At 34.8% G+C, this 21637-nt stretch overlaps 3 protein-coding genes across 6 annotated transcripts; all 3 read right to left on the minus strand.

Moving 5' to 3' along the window:
• Positions 1 to 1157: 1157 nt before the first annotated feature.
• On the minus strand, positions 1158 to 11972 carry LOC108210053 (dihydrolipoyllysine-residue acetyltransferase component 1 of pyruvate dehydrogenase complex, mitochondrial). The gene is made up of 23 exons (XM_017381301.2): positions 11740 to 11972; positions 10728 to 10775; positions 10070 to 10124; positions 9859 to 9892; positions 9282 to 9331; positions 9139 to 9183; positions 8903 to 8976; positions 8603 to 8672; positions 6784 to 6966; positions 6663 to 6707; positions 6483 to 6556; positions 5604 to 5673; positions 5042 to 5437; positions 4294 to 4354; positions 4168 to 4212; positions 4005 to 4088; positions 3614 to 3690; positions 3478 to 3540; positions 2908 to 2978; positions 2761 to 2821; positions 1966 to 2026; positions 1806 to 1886; positions 1158 to 1649 (listed from the first exon to the last, which is right to left on the minus strand). Exons 1-23 carry the CDS (start codon positions 11832 to 11834, stop codon positions 1591 to 1593), a joined length of 1902 nt encoding a protein of 633 aa, XP_017236790.1. The 5' UTR covers positions 11835 to 11972; the 3' UTR covers positions 1158 to 1590.
• A 1133-nt stretch (positions 11973 to 13105) lies between these two features.
• LOC108209744 (tRNA-splicing endonuclease subunit Sen2-1) lies at positions 13106 to 20467 on the minus strand. 4 transcript variants are annotated; one of them, XM_064087531.1, is made up of 3 exons: positions 18418 to 18556; positions 15108 to 15192; positions 13106 to 14047 (listed from the first exon to the last, which is right to left on the minus strand). In XM_064087531.1, the coding sequence occupies exon 3, from the start codon at positions 13997 to 13999 to the stop codon at positions 13268 to 13270; it is 732 nt and encodes a 243-aa protein (XP_063943601.1). In that variant the 5' UTR covers positions 14000 to 14047; positions 15108 to 15192; positions 18418 to 18556; the 3' UTR covers positions 13106 to 13267. The 4 variants fall into 4 exon arrangements, with proteins under 4 accessions (XP_063943601.1, XP_063943602.1, XP_017236311.1 ...); XM_064087532.1 differs by having other exon boundaries at positions 15052 to 15192; XM_017380822.2 differs by lacking the exons at positions 15108 to 15192; positions 18418 to 18556 and adding an exon at positions 20401 to 20467.
• On the minus strand, positions 15615 to 18558 carry LOC108209745 (uncharacterized). The gene is made up of 2 exons (XM_017380823.2): positions 18418 to 18558; positions 15615 to 16469 (listed from the first exon to the last, which is right to left on the minus strand). Exon 2 carries the CDS (start codon positions 16420 to 16422, stop codon positions 15901 to 15903), a length of 522 nt encoding a protein of 173 aa, XP_017236312.1. The 5' UTR covers positions 16423 to 16469; positions 18418 to 18558; the 3' UTR covers positions 15615 to 15900.
• Positions 20468 to 21637: the final 1170 nt, after the last annotated feature.

The raw sequence follows: 21637 nt of genomic DNA on the forward strand, positions 1-21637 counted from the left end.
TATATTTATAACTAAAAATGATTAGTCCTTGAAAAAATCACATAAAAGAAAGTATAAATTAGAAGTGTTTGATGGTATTAGAAAGCTGAAATCCAAATCTGAATCAGATGGTTTCTGGATTAAAGAAAACAAGTGGCGATGTGACTCTTTTAATACTGTAAACTTTCTTTCACGGTTTCAACTTTATACTTCTGCTGACTATTTTTCACTTAAAATACACCTCAATCATTGGAATGGTTACCCTTTCGTCAACTAAACTATTGGGACAATAAATAAAATAAATTATATGAAAATTATCCCCTAACAATAATTCGTTGTTTTGATTGACTATAGTTAAAATTAGTACAATAATTAATCATTTTAATATATAATATACATATTTAAGCTTTACATGGAACAAAATAGATTACAATTGTGCTTAGCAAAAAAAAAGTAATTATTAAGTTGAAATTGATCCTTACTGAGCAGTTCGTAATATGTTACTCCCTCTATCTCCTAGGTAGTTTTTGTAGGGAGAGTTCGGCACTCTTAAAAAAACATAGTTCCGTATCTTATTTTTTTTTTATTTTTTTTGCTTTTGAATAAAAATTTGGTGTTGACTTTTTATACATAAAAAAAATTTAAAAGTAAGTTATGAAATTATGTTTTATAAAAACTTTAAAATGCGTGTTAAACTGTAAATAAATAAGAGGGACGGAAAAATTAGTTCTTAATACGGTCTAATTTTGATTTTTCGCATCATGCCTAGTGTTACAACTGCACCCTGCACCCGTAGTGATGCTGCGATAACTTTATTGTAATTGATTTAAGGGGGAAAGAATTAATAAGATTGACGGTTCTAGATGAAGGCGGGCGGACCAGAGGAGCATTTTATGAGAGAGAATTGTCAAGAAAAGGAGAGAATGAATTTCAAAGTTACGGAAGAATGCAGTCCACCGGAAGTTGTAAACAAGGGGAAGAAGAGATGATCATGCAAAAAAAAAAAAAAAAGTCTTCCTCTCATTACAGATTTCCACTTCTGCGTCTTTCCATTCCTTCCAATTAAAACCATACAGTGTTAAAATCAATTAATTGCACTCTGTAAACTGAAAGGCAACTGAGCGTCTGAGAGCACGAAAATAAAAAATCAATGAAAATAAAAAATCAATACTATGAGATGAATATAAACGCCAGTGCAATTTATTATGGAAATTGCTACCATAGATATGATGGTTTAATGGCTCAAAAAGTTGCCAATTCAATGAATTTTATTATCAAAACTATGCACATCTTTCCAGGCTATCCTTCACTTTATTTCCTATACAAAATGGACACTGGCCAGCATAATTTTCATGGCAACTGCCAATAAGAAAAAACGGAAAAAATGGTGTAAGCTATCACTTGAATTGTTTTAATAAGCACTTTATAAGCCTCGAGCAAGGTTGGAGCCGATAGATTAAAGAAAAACTGGTAAAACCAGATAACACAACAAAGAAGTGCGGAGGAAAGTAGCCTTCCGAGAATGTCAGTCTATATTTTTGAATATAGTACACCACAATGCTTGCTCTGTAGGTACTTTCGTGTCTTGACTAGAGAGATCCTTTCATGATTCTACAATAGCATCCTTCGAATGTCACTAAAGTTTGAACTTAAAGCTTTGACAAAATCACCTACAAGTATAAATTACAACAATCATTAAGCACTTGTAAATAAAATGAACATCTGGACTCTTGATTAAATTTATAAGATAGCAGAGGGATATGTGCCGACATCATACAGCTTTATATTCTACCTATATGATGGATAAAATTTATAGGGACCCATACCTCCTACTTTTCCATCAAAAACTCGGTGATCAGCGGATAGTGTCAAATTCATTTTTGTGATGACACCAGGCTTCTCGATACCTATAGACATATAATAGTATAAAATAATCAAAAATATTAATTTAGATGGCCTAAATAATAGTATGAGCAGATAATATACCATCAGCGCCAACTATTGGTTCAACAATCTGATTGCCCCTACCAACTGCGAGAATGCCAGCCTGCACATATAAAAAACAAGTTACAGAATAGGCCGATTAGCAAAATAACATGTTTCACTCTTGCAAGCCTAAAAGAATATTCAACATTAATACTCCCTTCGTCCTTGTATACATATGGAGAGAGAGACCCTCCGGACAGAGGGAGAGGGAGGGGGAAGGGGAGAGAGAATAACATGTTTCACTCTTGCAAGCCCAAGAAAATATTCAACATTGATACTCCCTTCGTCCTTGAAGACATATGGAGAGAGAACCCTTCGTCCTTGGAGGGAGGGAGCGAGAGGGAGAGGGAGAGGGAGAGAGAGACAGACAGAGAGAGAGAGAGTCCTTGGATACATATGGAGAGAGAGACCCTTCGTCCTTGGAGGGAGGGGGAGGGGGAATCCTTGGATACATATGGAGAGCGAGACCCTTCATCCTTGGAGGGAGGAGAGAGAGGGAGAGGGAGAGGGAGAGAGAGAGAGAGAGAGAGAGAGAATCCTTGAATACATATGGAGCAAGAGAGACCCTTTGTCCTTGGAGGGAGGGAGAGAGACCCTTCGTCCTTGGAGGGAGGGGGAGGGGGAGAGAGAGAGAGAGAGAATCCTTGGATACATATGGAGAGAGAGACCCTTCGTCCTTGGATGGAGGGAGGGAGGGGGAGGGGGGGAGAGAGAGAGAGAGAATCCTTGGATACATATGGAGAGGGAGAGGGAGAGGGAGGGAGGGAGGGAGACAGAGAGAGAGAGAGTTCAAACCTGTGGGGGATTAATGATTGCACAAAAGCGGTCCACCGGAAACATTCCCAAATTTGATATACTGCAGATTAAAATAATTATTGTAGACAACTTTTTGCATGCTGGAAGTGCAAAGATAGGAAAACAATTTTTTTGGATGAAATTAACCTGAAAGTGCCCCCTTGAAACTCGTTTGGTAATAGCTTTCCTGTCCGTGCCTTTTCCGCAAGTTCCTTGACCTGACAAGATTGCACCCAGGATATATACACTTGATAAACTATTCTCAGTGATCTAAATTGACAAGTCGGCCTATTAGAGGAAGATGTATAACTTAAAGATTCAGAACCTTTTTGTTCATACTATTTCTTCAGTAAATGCTTTAAATAAAATGGAAACTAACTTATACTTTTGATCATTTGACAAATAGTATAGACTAAAAACATATCTTTCCTCTTTAACACCTAACAGTGCAAGTGCATATGATTATCCGCCACTGTTCAATAAAGACATATGCAGCAAGTGCATTATATATATATATGTGTGTGTGTGTGTGTGTGTCTATATGTATATATGTATAAGTACCCGATGACTGACAAGTAGCCTTCGTTTACTATTAAAAGCGTTAATCAGTAAGATGCAGCTTTTGCTACTCTGAAGCTGGTTTTGGTTATTTGTCCAAACATCAAATCTCTAGTGTAAACGACATCAAACATGAATACCATAAAAGTCCAGCTATACCTCTAGTGAGATCGCACTTATGGATTTCTGATCTGCATTCCTTACAATTGGAGTCATCAATCCCTGAGTTTCAAAAATAAATGAGACAAAAGTTTGTTTACAAACTAAGAAAAGAATAATTGAGACTACAGCACACCTTCTCAGTTGCAACCGCAATTGATATATCAACAGATTCACACAAAATGATTTCACCTTTCTCATCACTCCAGAATGCTGCAATGCAACACATAATCAACTATTGCCACCAAATTGCTAACAACATAATTTCTAAATAACAAACAGAAGAATGTAATTAAAAATAAGCATACAACTGAATATACAAACTTCAATGCTAATAATATGATTGTAGAACTTAAAAAGAAGAAATTTATGAAATGATTACTAAAGTGAATTTTTGTTCAAATGTGTCAACACTCAACAGTGAAGCCTTGAGAAATGCACAAGTTTACGAGAAATGTAATTTATGACAAGACTTCCATGTTGCAATGTCCATTATCTGATAACTCACATTCACAAATATATCTTACCATTAGCTTCTGGTACGTTCTTCAGTGCAATTGCGACAGCTTTAATGACAATGTCATTTACTGAAACTTTAACATCGTATTTCTCTGTATAACAAGAATAAAATGTCATCAACAAATAATAAAAAAATTATGAAGTAAAATTACGCAGTCATAAATTGCATACCTTTGAGCTCCTTCCTAAAGGAAAGTAGAGGATCCAGTATAACATCTGCTAAGAAACCATAAATTTTTTCATTACAAGTTTATTTTCTATAAAAAGTGATTGACCGCTTCATACAAGTACAAGAACCTGAAGATAAGTATAGGTGAGGGGTATTTTGTTTTGATTCCAAAAGTCTTTTCGCTATCACCTGCAGACCAAATTTGAGTATAAACCAGAAAGATTATATTAGAAGTAATCGGGTTGCAGAACTTATGAATATAGTTCCAGTTAAATGTACTAGACAGTTAAATGTATTAAGATGATGAAGGCAGACTAGAATGAGATTCAAGTAAACAGGTTTAACATTAGCATGGCAGAAACCTTAAAACAGAAACTAGGACCCAAAATAATGCTGCTCTGGACATGCCACTAAATGATGATATTTTTAACATTTGCAATGGCATGACTTCTCAAGTCTTTGGAGTGGCAGACAGCAGACTTGTAGCAGAAATTGGGTTTCTGCTGTTTCATGTGAGGGATCTTAAGAACCACCACTAATAAGACTGTTATAACCGTTTGGTGGTTAAAAGTGCCAATAATTGCTATCATCAATAATAACAATTGATCTAGTCAGGAGTTTTGGCTTCATGCATTGCTTTTGTTTTAAATGGGATCACTGGGAATTTACCCTATAACAAGACATGTATAAAATATAAGTAGCAAGTTTTATTACCAACACAATTTTTTTAAAACAAAGCCTGTTGAAGATGGGCATATCTATTAACAGTGTCATATATGCGCTTTCAACACAGTAGATTACTACTAATCTTATTATTTATACTATATCATACAGTGCCCAAATATACAGATTTCCAAAGACCTGATTAGTAAGTACCTTACGAATTTGACTATTAGGTTGGTCTTCGAAAGAATCTGACTGCTGTTTACGAGTTCCAACACTCTCCGATGCAGATGAAGAAGATCGTGGCTGAGCTTGAGGTGGAGACTTCTTCACGGTTGAAGAAGCTCCTGCAGAACCTTTCCCTGATTTTATTGCATCTAAAACATCACCTTTTAGCAAAGTACCACGAGGACCTGATGCTAGTAAAGATGAAGCATCCAATCCATGTTCAGTTATTAGCAACTTTGCAGATGGACTAATCCTAGTAAATCCACTTTTTGACTTATTAACTTCAGTTTTGGCTTCATGAGGAGTTGATTTTTCCTCCTTCACTGGAAGTTTGCCAGTAACAGAAGTCTTGACAGCCTCAATATCATTTGAATCCTCCACCTTAAGAAAAAGATGGAACTAATAAATGTACTGGCAGATATTATGACACAAAGAGGAATTGATAAAAAATCTAAGTTCATTAACATTTAAAAAACCATTGTACTTCATATAAACTGAAATTTCATGTTAGAGATCCGGAAAGTAATACATAAAGCATATCACTTACTGTAATTGCAATGGGTTGTCCAACTGCAATATCTTTAGAACCTTCAGGTGCAAGTATCTTGGCCAGGAACCTGAATCAAAAAAATGTATTGAAAATGTTTTCAGGTGAGGTCTAGATGAATATAGTTCATAGTTGTCATAATAGAATATCTCGTCGATAGCACTGTAAGAAAAACTAGGCAGCACGGCACCTAGGATGTCCTGTACATGACTACATTAAGCAATATACATACATCTCTGACTTATGCAGTCTACCTTGGAAGTAAAGGTTGTGTATATGAGTCTTGTCACCTATATCTGGCTCATTATCTGCGTGCAACAATTCTCTACTAGATTGTAGAGAGGGCCAAGGTTTTTTATTATGCAAAAATGGATATTGATTTATTTTTTTCTTGTTGAACATTGTAGACTATAAACTGTATGGTATATATTGATAAATAAGTACGGAAACATAATATACATAATGGAATTATAATTTAAACTCAACTATTATGCTTATGTGTGTCATCGTAATTCACTAAATAGAGAAATTCGCACAAGTGATTGACTGAGTATACACGAAAATAATATTTGAAATGAGTAGAACCACCAATTCTACATTGAATAAGTCTAGGACCAATTTATGAAATTAGAACATCCTAGTTCTATTCCTCCGTGTCAGACAAATGGCCAAAGACAACCAGATAAGTTGTGGCAACTGAACCATTAATCAGCGGCACATAATTGAATTCAGCGTTTAAGCCACTATCCAGATTTTGGTGTTGCTGAGATTTTCATCTTCGAATAATCAAAATTTTAGTAAAACACGTTATCTTGTCTAATAACAGATCTCTGAAATTAAAATGTGAATTTAAACTCGATGCTATTGGAAGAAACATACCCCTCTTCAAGACATTCATGTTCAAGAGTAGCTTTGTCAGTCTCTATCTCACAAATCACATCACCGACCTCTATCTGCAAATCGGGTTGATTGCTATGTCAAAATCAGAAATAACACAAAGTAATTTCACTATAGATGACCGGGGTATTTTACTTGCAGCTTATATTACATATAACTAACCTTATCCCCTTCCTTTTTCAACCACTTGACAATGTTACCTTGGTTCTGCAAGAAAGAACAATGATCAGAATAACCAGACTGAGAAGAGATATGAAGACACTGAGATTTGGGTTTTGCTTACCATGGTTGGGGATAATGCTGGCATTTCAAGAACAGCATGAGGTGGAAGTTTAGCAGCGTCAATATTCAAAGAGCTGGGTTCCTGCACTCTGTCGTCAGTTTGTTGAGCTGGTTGTTTTTCTTTAACGTCTGAGTCATTAGTAATATTAGATGGGACATTTTGTATATCGTCTGCATCTTCAACCTATAAACAAGAGTCTAATGATTACTCCCAAATATGATCCTATACCCAATAACAATATAGCATAACTACTTAAATATGATGCTACTCTTATATGCGGTTGCTTCCTGGTAAACAGTCTTCCCAATGCAGATAGAGAGTCTATCATCCCTCAACATAAAAATCAATTATATCATCCCTATTGGGCCTATTCCATATTTCTACGTTTACAGCGACAAGGCACTTTTTGTTGCTGACAATCTGGATATGGAGACTCTGAAAGTTAGAAGAGGCTTATACTTATCCAGTCTTTCTTCCGCGATAGAGATGAGTAATCAGAGATATGAGACACTAATGTCAAACAATTTTCGTGGATCATTATCTATAATGCACCTTAAATGAGCATCCAATGAGTCTAGATAACTTCACATTATTTTTCCATAATGCCCGTGAAAAAACTCATAGAGCAAATTGTTCTAGGCCCTTTAGACATAATGTCCATTACAAAAAAAAAAAAAAAAAAAAAAAACCATACTTGCATTGGCAATCTGCAAGTACAAACTGTTTTTAGGCCCCTTAGACACAGATTTAACAATGACAGGTGAGGAAATATATAATGCAAGCAAGTACTTTTTGCAATTTACAATCAGCTTGACTTTGTTAAGAAATGCATTTTACCAGCTGATTCAACTAAAAAATTGACTTTCCAAACTAAGTTGGGGAATTCAGAATTGTACTTTGGCAACTGCTTCTAGACAAATTTCATCTAATCTAGTGATGATTATACGTTGAAAAAAATAGTATCTAAACTAAATTCTTACGCGAGTCTTTTGCAATAACATGTTTGCACAAAAATCTGAAATGTGCTTCATATCTACCATCTCTCTATTTATGCTCATAACTTGCTTCTGAGCAATATTTCTTTGTTCGGATTTTCTAGTGTGTGCCCATGGGCACACACTAACAACCACTTTTTGTTGAGGTGGAGGGCTTTTATTGGCCAAAACCTCATTAATAATCATGGCCCCCTGCATATGCACAAAAATCATGACTAGTAAAAGCCCTCCACCTCAACAAAAAGTAGTTGTTAGTGTGTGCCCATGGGCACACACTAGAAAGACCCTTCTTTGTTTCTTAAAGAGTTTTTGACGATTTCTATAGCTTAAATATTAGGAGGAGAGCAAAATTTAAAGCTCGAGGGAAGGGGGGGGTGTGTGTGTGCGCGCGCGCGTGAGAGAGAGAGAGAGAGAGAATAGTGACCCTTACACTGCCTATGTTCAGGTCCAATACACTACAACTTACATGGACTAAATCGAAGTGGTGCATTCGGTCAATATAAGTATAATCATGCTACAACGCATTTTAAACTCCATATAGCTAAGTCAATATAAGTATTACAAAAGACAGGGAAACAACAAAAAAGCTTATTCTCCACCAAGTCCACTCCGTCTGAAACTAATCAAATCAATATGCTTTTCGATGGCCTGTTCAAGTCTTTGACGGAGTAGAGAAATGACTTGCTACATGACCAACTAACCTGAACTTTCTCCTAGTAATCACTTACTTTCTTATGCTATTTAATTTTGTTTGCTGATATTATAAACGTTAGAAAAAAGCAAGAACATTATTATACATAAAGGATAAAGGACTAGAAGTATACCGTGATTGCAATAGGCTTTCCCACGGGTATGTCCTTTGAACCTTCAGGTACCAATATCTTAGCTAAAAACCTGCATAAAATGGATCAGCCAAGAGTCTAAATAGAAAGCACCTCAAATATATAACTTTATGCTATCCATCTAAGAGATGAAACAGAAAATATTGAATCTCAAAAAACTATTAAATAATAGCAATATGCAGCAAAGAACCGCCACAGAATCATGTCATAGACACAAAAACAATATCATGGTTCCATAACTAGCAAACTGTAGAATACTTCAGTGAAAGAAGATAGTATTACCCCTCCTCAAGACACTCAAACTCAAGGGTAGCTTTGTCTGTCTCTATTTCACAAATAACATCCCCCACTTCTATCTGTCACATCAAAATTTACAAGTCAATACAGGGATAAGTTAAGAAACTTAGCCCATCAACAGTTATTTCTGAATTCTGGAAACTTTAAGATAATACTTAGAAGAAAAGTAAAATTTAGTAATCTAATGACACAGGTCATGTACTAATATTTAAGGTGCTAACCTTATCTCCTTCCTTCTTGTGCCATTTTGCTATGTTACCTTGCGTCTGCAATAAAGGGTACAGAGAGCATTTGTTATTTTCACTAGGAAGCATGTCAAGTTTTATTTTTGAAAGTTGATACACCTAGCCATCTAAAATCATACCATTGTAGGGGACAAAGCCGGCATTTCGATGACAAGATGTGATGGAGGCTCTGCATTGACAGGAAGAATGCACTTAGAACTAGTAGTCTGTGAATCATATATGCTACTTACCATTTCTAAATATTCAATACTTAATTATTCTTATTTGTTATTATTTTTGAGCCTCAGCTTGACAAAGCTAGCTGCACTAATTCAGAGTTGATAACTTGATCCCAGCTTACGATATTTTCTTGCTTAAAAAGGTCTCAAGCAATCCAACCACAACCTGGCATAATACAAATACTATTGATGCTCCCACGTGGAAGATGGAAGCTTGAAAAAAGTTTTTCAACTTTTAAACTAGAGCCCACAAAAATTAATTAATATACAGACATTCTGCTACTTAAGTTGTATCTAGACCTCTACTCTGGTATTGATTATGCCACACTATATTGGAAACGTCACAAATGACTTCCAAGCTATTTAAAAAATCAGTGGAACATTATGTTGGTCATTGGTAAATACTATATGAAAGACGTGAAAATTCTAAAATCTAACTGTGCAAAAAGCATTTCAAAATTGAAGGAGAAATTATAACCTGAAGATGAAAAGTGTCTCAACCCAATTTGCAACTGTGAAAGCACAACCAAAGGTTAGAAACTGATTATATCTGGTGTATGTTTTAGCTTAAAAAGAGCTTATAAGTCGAGAGTCGAGACAAGGACCTAACATCAGGTAATTACAAGCCCTTTTTATGCTGAAGCAAACACCAGCTGAGGAAATATAATTAGAGGATAGTTTATGATTACCTTCATCCGGGGTGGAGTTTCAGATATAATATTGTATCCTGAACGAGCTGTAGGCCTGAAAAGATTCTTTGCCAGTAGAATGTTAAAATTTACGAAAGAATACTGACCAAACTTATCACTACATGAATTAATAATGAACTAACTAGTCTGCTCCTGGAAATTTATTAAGTTAATGATTAAAGTTTAAAACAGAAGTAGTTATGGGTCAAAACGTAGTGATTGGATCAGCAAACAGGATAGACAATATCGGAAATCAAGTTATCTCAAACTCATGAGAGACCATTGGTCATTACTCACTAGACTGTGTGGCACTGTAAGAGTTGCAATTTAATCTTTTGTATTAAGAATGTAAAGCGGATTTTAAGGTGACTGTGGGTTCAGGAGATAACGATAAGCACCACCAAAGTTTCATTTCTTTATTATTGATCGTTTTTCTTCATCAGGCATCTTAGCTGGTTAATTGATAGTTGAAACCTGAAGCTTTGGCAGTTGGCTCAATTTGTTTCCTAACTTGAGGTAAATTCCTTATGCTTATCAAAAAGAAATAGATATATCCCTAACATTTCTTTAATAGATTTAAAATGGATTTGGCAAAAATGACATAATCATCAAAGAGTAATCTTATGGGTCAGCAAACAATAAGTAGAGGGATACAAACCTGAAAAAATCTTTATCCACATCAAACGTTCTATTTAACCCTGAACTACTGCAATAACAAGATTAAACAATATTGTAATTAACCATTAATATTATAAACAAGCCTAGCTCATCTAAAATTTTAGAAAATAAGAAAAATGGAAGTATGTATTGTGTATGGACTAAGGTGGGAACAATGTGATAGACACAAGAATAACCATCGCCACAGAAAAAGACAATTTTTTTTATGAAAGCTTGTACTGTAGAGAAGATTTTTACTAAGACTGAAGACTAAATTTAGAAGAAAAGATTTTACATCAAGAAATGACATGCACAGACAGATAAAATGTGTCACTTAAGAATCATGATTGAGCTTCTAAAACTGGGAAAGTTATATGCAAAAGAATGAGTAAGATAATCCCCTGTTATCTTGGATTCACAACTCGTCTTGCAGCGTAACACTCTACTTAAATTCATACCTACTCTACCAGAGGTCCACATCCTTCTCACACTACTAGAATCCTACTCATTTCACAGTGATACTCTCTTTGGACTTGCTCCGTTACAGCCACAATCCTCATTACACAAGTACACTCCGTACACCTCACTTTTAAACTACACACATAAAACTCAACTAATAAATTAACACGTAACCAATTCCAAAAAAAATAAAAAAATCCTACTTAAAATAACGTTAAAGGGATACAACAGCACTTTTATACAGCTAAAATCTAGTAAATGCATTTCTAAACTAATTACCCTAAACATCGCCACATTATAGCATTCAAATTGTTTACGAAACAACACCGCTATATAACACCTGGAAATGCACCTAAACCTAAGTCTCTCCCGGATCGCAGTTCGAATTATTGCACGAGATTTAATATTCAACCAAATAAAGACCTAAACTATAATAATTTCATCATTTAACTATAATCGAAACAAAAAATAAAATCAAAAGTAAAAAATAAGAAGCAAGTATAAAACTAAACCGATACATAAAAAGATATAATAAAGGTAAATTGAAGACTCACCTGGAGAGATTGGGAGAGATTGCAGAGAGATAGCGAGATTTAAAGAGAGAGGGAGCGCGCGAGATCACCGGATGTCGTAGCCGTGAGAGCGCCATCGATGCTTACACCTACTCTCTGTATGTAATTGTGTGTATGTATGATTCTGAATGGCGAGTTGGCGACTTTTGTTGATTATTCAGCAAACCACTAAACTAATTAATTGTAAAATAAAAAGATTCGTGGATTCGAATTGTGGGCTTTTATGGGCTGCTTTCTCTGTTTATTGCTACGTAATTAATATTAATTATAATTTTGTGGAGTTTAAATATTAAAAGAAATTTGCCTTGATTGATAGTAGTAGTATATAGTTGGATTTGAACATTTAATAAATTTTTGGTGATTAAATTTTCGATAAAGACGCGTGAAAAAAAAAATGGATAACGACTTCAGTTGTAATGTTTTTGAATTGACAGGACTTTTGTTGATTTGCATTACAGTATTAATGTTGATAAATACGATAAACTCTAATTTACACGGTTTAGTGATAATTTCAAATTATAAAATTTACGGAAAAACATGATCTGTTGAAGCTAGCTTATTGTAATTTCTGGATTGACATCTTAAACACAAAGTGAAGTCATGCTTTTATTCAAAAAATAAAATAAAATGAACTCTTGCTTGTTTACGCAACAAATGATTTTGAATTATTTAATTTATGTCAAAATTTCATTTTTTATTATATTTTGTGAATAAAAAAATGTAACTTATTTTATAATTCATATTATTAAAAAAAGTGAATTGTACGTAAAATTAAATGACTATTTCGGACTTATGAAGTAATAATTCTAAGTATATGTATTTTCTGCAAATTTGATATATATTTGCACAGAGAGAATAATCACACATTGCAAAAAGTAAAGCAAAATATGCTCTCGTCTCGTTCGAATTCGATATCCAATAAGATATCTGGCAACTCAATATAGTAATCGAAGTATTTGTAGCTCTTGAAAGTTGGAAATCTTTGGTGGCTCTTGCCTCTTTATCTCTATCAAGGAGCGAAGTCACCTGCCATGTAAAATAAGGATCTCGCCTATTAAAATGTCCGCTTCCCTGTGCAAGTGATGAGCTGCGACCCAAAAAAAGTTGTATAAACTTTTCCCAAGTAATATTGGGCCAAAAAAAAATTTATTTTATTAAATTTATTATTTTATTGAGAGTAAAATACATTATTTATAATATGTTGGGATTATGAAAAAATATTATTTCGATGAAATTATTATTTAATCGAGGCGAACCTTTCATTCAATGACAAAACCAATCTTTTTTTTTTTTTTTGAAACCACAAAACCAATCTTTTTAAACACCGCATTAAAATAGACCAAAGAGACGTGACAATAACTATTCATCATAATGACTACCTCAAATATGGTACAAATGCCATTGCTATCAGGAAAACATAAGTGTTCAACGAATCAATGTTTTGGGGATTTTCCAGATATCAAGAACAACTTTATGTAGAAGGATATAGCTGGCTGACATAGTTCAAAGTTTATAAAGTCCATTTCTGAACTTGTTTTTGGTCCTCGCGACAATGCTCAGGAATCCATCTAGTAATGGTTCTCTCTTCGACAGTATAACTTTCCAAGCACAAGGGAGATGTTTGGATCTTACTGTTACTGGTGACATGGAGAATTAACAATGTCTTGGCAACACCGCCACAAAGCCGGAGAGTGCAATGCATATCAGACCAGACCTTCAATCTACCACTTCCGTTACATTCTAATTCTGCTGAAACAAGCACGGCATATTCAGCATGAACTAGAGATGGATGGTGGCGGTAGGCTACAAAATCGACACCGTATTGAGATCCTGATCTCACCACCCAATTTTTCATTCGGAGATGAGAATAAGCCCTGTAGAAAGCAGGGAACGTTTCTTTCTTGCTTACCATATAACTCCACAATTGATTATTGTCCTTGATAAGATTATCTTCACCTACAACTTTGAGACAATTTAAAGAATAGCACAAGTAAAACGCTTCCTCCAGGCTCAACTGAAACCATTGCTTATCCTTCTCAGCTGTGATGATTGGTACACCAAAACACGTGTGATTTAGAAGTTTAGTTTGTTCTGCATTCACTGCAAGAAGTACGCTACAGCCAGAAAGTATTCCTTGGGAATCTGAATGAACTAGAGATGATTGTAGCTGAGATACAATCTTGCTAATTGGATCAGCAAGAGCTTTAGCTTCTGCCTCTTTTCCTTTCCATCTTGGCCCCATAAAATCCTCTACCAGATCTTAAATAAGTGTTTTGAGTATAAGGAGGTCCTGTTGATTGAAAATTGGTCAAAATGTGTTATGCAATCTACTATACCATGAAGAGCAAGATTATGATGTAATCAACTTAGTAATGACACGAGAACTAATACTTCTATATACACATTTAGAGAGTCTCAAGCCAGCTGACAGATGATTTTTTGCAGAAGAAAACAACATGACTATATCTGGTTTATAAATATAGAATTTATATAAACACTCTTAACTCTCTCATTCAAAAGACATTTTTTACAATTTCTAGGCCACTAAATTTATCATATTTTTATAATTTGTCCCAAGCCAGCACATAACATTCAAACTAAATTTCTCAAAGGTCAATTATATATCTACTATGTTGCTCGTTTTCATATTTTCCAATTATTAGTATTCACATTGGCTTGAACTACACTACTAGAATTCGGACCATAAGAGCCAATAATATTGTTATACACAGTAGAAAGGAATACTAATCAAGCCATAAATCCTAATATTTCTTCGGAAGCAAATTCCATACAGAAAAAGTTGGAGAGAATCAGCATTATATTGATAATCAGCACTGAACCATACCACTATGCAGCAGAGGAAAAACTGTGTTGACTATATAGAGAACAAACAAGCAAAAAAAGTATCTGAAAGAGCAACATTAAAATCATTCCCACAGAAAACACGCCAAAAATAAGGAGACCTATGCATTAATAATTTTAAAGATCAACATGTCGTATAATAGAAGGAGAGGATGACATCAAACATATATCTTCAATTAACCTGTTCTCTTCTATCTTAAATCATATTTAAACTGTTTCGACAGAATGTATCTAAAACACCAAAATAACGTCGAAATGCAGTAATGCACCATGCAATACAGCGCAGCTTACGAGCATCAGTCTGTACCAAAAAACTCAACACATTCCACTATCTAAGTTGTAATTGTACCAGTCCAAAATTAGCTAAATTAAGGAACATTAGAGCATCTCCAACCATCTAAAAACCCTTGGCTAAAAGATGAGTTGGCTTACTTAAAATAAAAAAATTTAGCCAACAGCTCCAAAAACTCAACTCCAACCATGCTCACCTGTTGTCTATAAATTTAGCCAACCTCCTACGGATGGCTAAATTTGTCGAACCTCTACAGGTCTGTAAGAAAATCTGTAGAAAATCTGTAGGAAAATTGTACATCATTTATTACCATATTGAACTGATATATTCTATTTTAACAATTTAAAATATTAATAACATACTATTTTTAAATTATAGCCAACTAATATAACCAGTACCATTGAAACAAAATGTCTTACAGGTTCAGCAAATTTTACATAATGTCTTACAGGTCCAATTTAGCCAACGATTATAGCCAACGCCGTTGGAGATGCTCTTACGGGGCATCTAACAACAGCTAAGCCTTGTGTATCGATTTGTGATGTCTATCAGACATCTGCAACTGAATATAGTTACAGGCACTGCATACATATATGTGAGCATGATTTGATAACAGGAATTAGGTGAATGATGAATAGCAAGAATACAAAACCCTAAAAATTAGCAAATATTAATAAAGAACAATTGAAAGAAACAATCAAACTGAAGCAGAAAAACAGAGTTGTTAATAAATATTAAAAAGGAATTTACACATGAAATTAGCCCTATTTGAATATTTCAACAAAGAGACAACCTCGACATAGTACAAACGTCATTGGTATCAGAAAAACAAATTAAGTATACAAAGATTCGATGTGTTGGAGATTTTCCAGATATCAAGAACAAGTTATACATGTCCAAAGTGCTCAAAACATGAGATTGATGCCTAAGACCGGAACAAACCCCCTCTCTCAAAAAAAAAAAGTATAAGGGTTAAATGCCAGGGGCTGCTATCTAATATTTTCAGCAATATTTATTAATAAACGAATTTTGAGGGAACAAGATCCACAAGGAAGAACCACTGATGCAGAATATGAATTCAGGGTTTGTAATGAGACAGTATCTCCATCCATCGACAATATATATCCCATCTCCTCTAATTCTACAGAATCAATGGAAAAGTGATCACCACATCTGCACTGATAGAAAAGCTCCACAAGATCACCAGCATATTCGATTGTCAGATCCTCTATGCTTATATCTTCTGAAGTTGTCGTGTCCTGTTTCAGCGTTTGCAGCTCTATGTCATAAACGGCCCGTGATGTTGGATCGCCAAGAATTTCCCACGCTCTTTGAATCTCCAAAAATTTGTCATCGGCCATTTTTATGGAGTTAGATAAGCCATCAGCCTTTGGTAGTTTATCTGGATGATAGTTAAGAATAGAAGAGCGGTATCTAGTACGAATTTCTTCATAAGTTGCCCCCTCCTTCACCCCCAAAATGTCATAGTGTGTTCTGGTCATTGAATGCATAAAAATTGCAAATGCAATCAGCTGTATATATTATGATATGGCTTCTCCTGCAAATGCATCAAAGGAAAAATAGGACATATTTATGATGAGCAGGCATTCTCATATAATTGCTAATGAGCTCGCAAATATATTAGAGAAATAATATATCAAGAGTGAAATAAACACCATAGAAAAAGTAAAACATTGTCTAAGAAGATGCTTGCAATTTTTATGAAAGTGGAAATTCAAGAAGACAAGGTTGATCCTGTTGATTCAATGATGCAGACAGAGTGGCTGGTGAAGGAGGCCTGGTACATTTGGGAGGAGAATAGGGAAAAGTGGTGGGTGGAGATCAGGTGGGGGATGAGATGCACTTTTTATAGAAGAAGAGCTTGAGGAGGGAGGGGATGTTAGAAGACGTATTTGGAGAGGAAGTGTTAGTGGTTAGAGACGTTGAAGACATGCCTGTTGATTCAATGATGCAGACAGAGGGGCTGGTGAAGGAGGCCTGGTGCATTTGGGAGGCGAATAGGGGAAAGTGGTGGGTGGAGATCAGGTGGGGGATGAGACGCACGACTTTTTATGGAAGAAGAGCTTGAGGAGGGAGGGTGTTAGAAGACGTATTTGGAGAGGAAGTGTTGGTGGTTAGAGACACTGAAGACATGCCTGGAGCGTCGTTCTGCTCTGAAGTAACACAGGTCCTTAAAAGGGAGTGTCAGAGCAGTAGTGACGATGGCCTTCCATTATGTCTGTCCGTTTTCTTCTGTTGTGTCTATGTTCCTTAAGGAGTGAAGGTTGCTATCAGTTAAGGTGTTGCAGTGTTCTTGTGTCCTACCCCTTGCTTTCATGGGGTTCTGTGTTGTGTCTATGTTCCTGAAGTTGCTGTCAGTTCAGGTGTTGTAACGTTCTTGCGTACTGCACTACTACCTCTTATGGTAAAGTGAGAATGTTCCGGGACAATATAATCTATGTGATGGCCTATGTACTTATTCGTTCGTTAGTATATTTATAGGCTAGAACAAAACAAAAAATCACTGTATAAAGATGGCCAACTAGGTTATTCACATATAAAGGGGTAGGTTATTAGACGCAGACAATTAGTTAAATTTTTAGTGTAAATGAAATTTGTTTCTCAATGAAGTCTCTTACACTGATTGTGAGATGTCCAAATGGCATGTAACATACGAAGACTATAATGTTAGGATTACATGATCTAACCAAATGGCTTAGTTTAATTTATGTAGACATAACTTGAACTATTGGTGACTGTTAGAATCATTCAAAGATCTGTCATTGTCCAGATTTGTTTGTCAGTTCTCCGATTATCTTGATCCATTCCAACAGAAGCCTGTGACGGCTGACTTGTTTGTAGTTTTATAACGTAGATAAGTTTGAAGTGAGACCAACACTTTAAATGGATGGACACATTCTGGTCCTAGTTTAAGGCTGGAAACATGATCTTTAAGTATGCATCTACACGAAAGACCGAGAGTAAGCCGTACAGACGAATTATACTACAAACCTGTCTTCTACTGTAATTCATCAGCGACCTTAAAAGTTGCTAAAAGAAGAGGACTGAGTCAGTAATGCTAACCTTTTTAAATCAAAACCTGCACAGTAATCCTCTGTATACCACACTTTACTGTTAACCAAGTTTGAATCATATATATAGTTGGTTATGCTCAACATTCTTATAAAGATATAATATCAAGAGAATATTGAACAAAAATAATACAAAATAACCAATTGCCACTAGGACAAAGTAAACCATGAAATACATTTACCAATAAAGAATTCCAAAAAGTCTCAAAATCATTCTTGAATAAATAAAAGAAACTGGGAACTTGCTTTTTAAAATAAAAGAGAATAATAGGAAAATTGCTCTTTAAATATAAGAGACAGATAGAAATATTTGCAGTATACGTATAAGTTGCGAATAAAAATACTACTTGTTAATTGCAGAGAAAGATAGAAGTACTTGCTCTTTAAATAAAAGAGAAGAATAGGAATACTTGCCTTAGCTCCGGTGTCTAACTCAGATTTCTAATAGCACTATCTACTGAACTGTTCCCTGTTCCCTTCTCCTTAGTTTCTGACAGACTTTAATAAAATATCCATAGCACAACTTCGCTTTATTGGTTTATGCCAGCCTCGCTCACGATACTATTCACTACTTCTGAACATCCCGGTCGACTCTGTGCGACAGTAAGACAATACTTCAATCTTCGGATCAAACGAAACTAATTACTTCTAAATGCTATTAGAATCTACAACTAACTAACCTTCGCATATCCATATATTGTAAACAAAAATATATATAGATATCCACATAATAATATATATACACTGGATCAGTCAGACAAATAACCACATAATCAAGAAACATACATATTCCATCCAACTATAATATAATGCTATTAACTGTCAAATATCTATTTATAGACAGAATACACTTAATTTCTAAAGAAATTTCGGCAGCATATCCTCTATTTATCGGACTATTCGTCTTTCTTAAACTAATACCAACAACCAACTAATCAACTTTTAAATCAAATAAATTAACAGTTAATGACTAACATCAACTAAGACACCGTTATAATCCCATAAATCACCTCGTAACCAATATCCACATATTTCTATTAGAATACTTAGTGAAATCTAATTCTAGATGCAAGTCCCTAAAACTGTGCATAGAATAAACTTGTAATGTCACAGACCTATATTATTTACTGACAATAAATCCAATCATTCCAATCAAATCTTTGCGGAGTAACTCTCCGTATATAACATATAATCTTATACCATTTTAATCAAATAAAAAACTTGCAATATTTTAAATATTAGTTATCACCTTTCACTAATACATATAAATATTTCCAGATAACCAAAGAATTCAAGTAAATAATTAAACACCTAGCATGAACTATTATCAATACATCCACAATATTGGCATATCATCCAACTCATATTAGCAAGTCAAATTTAATAGACATATATGATCAAATTCTATGTACTGCAGTCATATCTTTTCAAGCAAACACTTTAATCCAAGACATCTTTTACTAATCTATTTAATATTATTATTTACTATTATTAGCACCGGTAAGGGTAATAATAATAATAACCAATAATACTAATATAATTAATATCTGATATCCTAGAATTAGCAAGTAATCACAAGTCATGCACATAAGAGAACCCCTGCTCATACACACTCCAGGTACAAACGCACGCACCCACTGTTTACACACACACGAACTCTATTTGCCTACGCACTAGTTGCACACACATCACAGCCACCCTGCAACAGCTCCCTCCGATCGCTTCTGTACACCCCAGACACACCAAAACATACACACTGTCATAGCCTACCTTCACACACACGCCCCAACAGCTGCCTATACGGAACAGTTGCTATGCCTCCCTGTAATCAACTGTACTCAACTACGCAGCCCCACACAAACCTCTGTCTATGCTCGCACACAAACCTCTGTCTACGCAGACACACGCACACAATTTCTAGTAGCCCTCTGCAACAGCTCCCTACGCTCGCCTCTTTATACACCCCTGACACACCCTCGAGCACAGCTACACACTCCTTACCTGTACCCCACAGTCCTATAATTAGCCTCCAGCCTCACCACACCTTTCCAGCAGTCCCAGCCTTACAACTGCCTGCAACCTAACAATTTCCTAACAGCAGCCAATCCTCCGACTTGCTACACCAGCCATCTTCCGTGCAGCTTCCCCAACCCATCCCGTGCGATCATCCAGTACCCTGAAAACATCTACCCACCATCACAACACAAACACACACACACAACAACCCCCTGCTCTGCTTTGCTACACACACACACACCATCAGTGATTACAAGCTCCAAACCAAAAACCATCGCAAGCAGCAGCATATATCGATGTCTATGAATACACATAGCTATGAAATTGCACACAGAGATATACATAGGAGAAGAAGTTTAAACTTAATCGGCGAGTGATTACCTGATCGCGTGTACTCGCCCCTGCACCCCCAAATCCCTAATTCCCCAACTCTGCGACTCGACTGATTTGTACAGAATGAAAAAAATTAAAGTTCCTATTTATATTTTAAACTTGTAGTCCCCGAGAAAAAACGCTAGTTTAATCATTTTATTAAATTAAGAAATCGAAAATAGTTTTGAAAATTAAAAGTAAAATTTTCAAAAGTCTTAAATAACCGAAATACATAAAATGTGCAAAAACAATAATTTTTAGACACCCTCTAATTTTACAAATAATTACTGAAGTTCTCAGTAATTTAAAAATAATAAAAATACTCATTTGCAAAACTATCAAATACTTTTAGAACCCGCATAATTATAAAAATATCAAAATTGAAATATTTTGATAATTTGTGTCGGATAAAATTTTTGGATATAAATAAATAATGCTGATTTTAAAAATGAAAAAACAGTCTCGATTTACTAAAATAATAAAATAAATCGAATTTCTAATCTACCCGCTCGAACAAAATAAACAATAAAGTGCACATATAACACTTAACACAAATTAATTCAAATAATTGCATCAGTTCATATTTTGCACGTAAAATAATAATATTCACATAATTGCAGTAACTCATAAAATCATTTTTGGAAACCAATAAGTTGAAATAAAATATAAATCTATATTCCTCTTTTAGAAAATTAATACCAAACTAATAAATAATTGCCGAAAAACCGGAGTAGTTACAGCCTTGAAAATAAAAAAAATTATTGATAATTATGTTCAACCTATTTTTCATTTCTGACTCCCTCTTTTTGATTTTTTTTCTACTTTCTGCTCTCTTTCTTATTTTTAAACCTGCATTTTTTATTTATAATATTAACTTTTATTCATAACACATTGGAGAAAAGTTAATTACAAATAAAAGTATTCAAATATGTGCATGTTTGGGAACGCTGCTTCCAGCTTTTTTTTGATAAGAAGTTAGCTTTAACTTTTCTTAACCGTCTGTGTAAGGCAAGAATGCTAACTTTTTGTTTCAGGATTTTTACTTCTTTTCCAAACAGTTTAATCACTTATAAGTTTTAATTATTTTCTCACTTCTAGTCCATTTTTTACTTTAAGAAATAAGTACTCTTTTTAAACATACCCAAACGGTATTTTCTCATTTCTAGTCCACTTTTTACTTTAAGAAATAAGTACTCTTTTTAAGCATACCCAAAAGGCCCCCATATATACACACATTGGTAGGTTT

This window comes from Daucus carota, chromosome 2, assembly GCF_001625215.2.
Source record: "Daucus carota subsp. sativus chromosome 2, DH1 v3.0, whole genome shotgun sequence".
Classification (NCBI taxonomy): domain Eukaryota; kingdom Viridiplantae; phylum Streptophyta; class Magnoliopsida; order Apiales; family Apiaceae; genus Daucus; species Daucus carota.

Bases quoted from the DNA above. Each gene is read 5' to 3' on its own strand.
- LOC108210053 (XM_017381301.2), bottom strand. From the start codon at position 11,834: ATGGCGCTCTCACGGCTACGACATCCGGTGATCTCGCGCGCTCCCTCT. The intron at 10,125-10,727 runs GTTTGTATCCCT...GAATCTTTTCAG, and splicing joins GTGGATAAAGATTTTTTCAG to GCCTACAGCTCGTTCAGGAT. The intron at 5,674-6,482 runs GTATGTTTCTTC...TTTTTGATTCAG, and splicing joins CATGAATGTCTTGAAGAGGG to GTTCCTGGCCAAGATACTTG.
- LOC108209745 (XM_017380823.2), bottom strand. From the start codon at position 16,422: ATGCATTCAATGACCAGAACACACTATGACATTTTGGGGGTGAAGGAG.
- LOC108209744 (XM_017380822.2), bottom strand. From the start codon at position 13,999: ATGGGGCCAAGATGGAAAGGAAAAGAGGCAGAAGCTAAAGCTCTTGCT.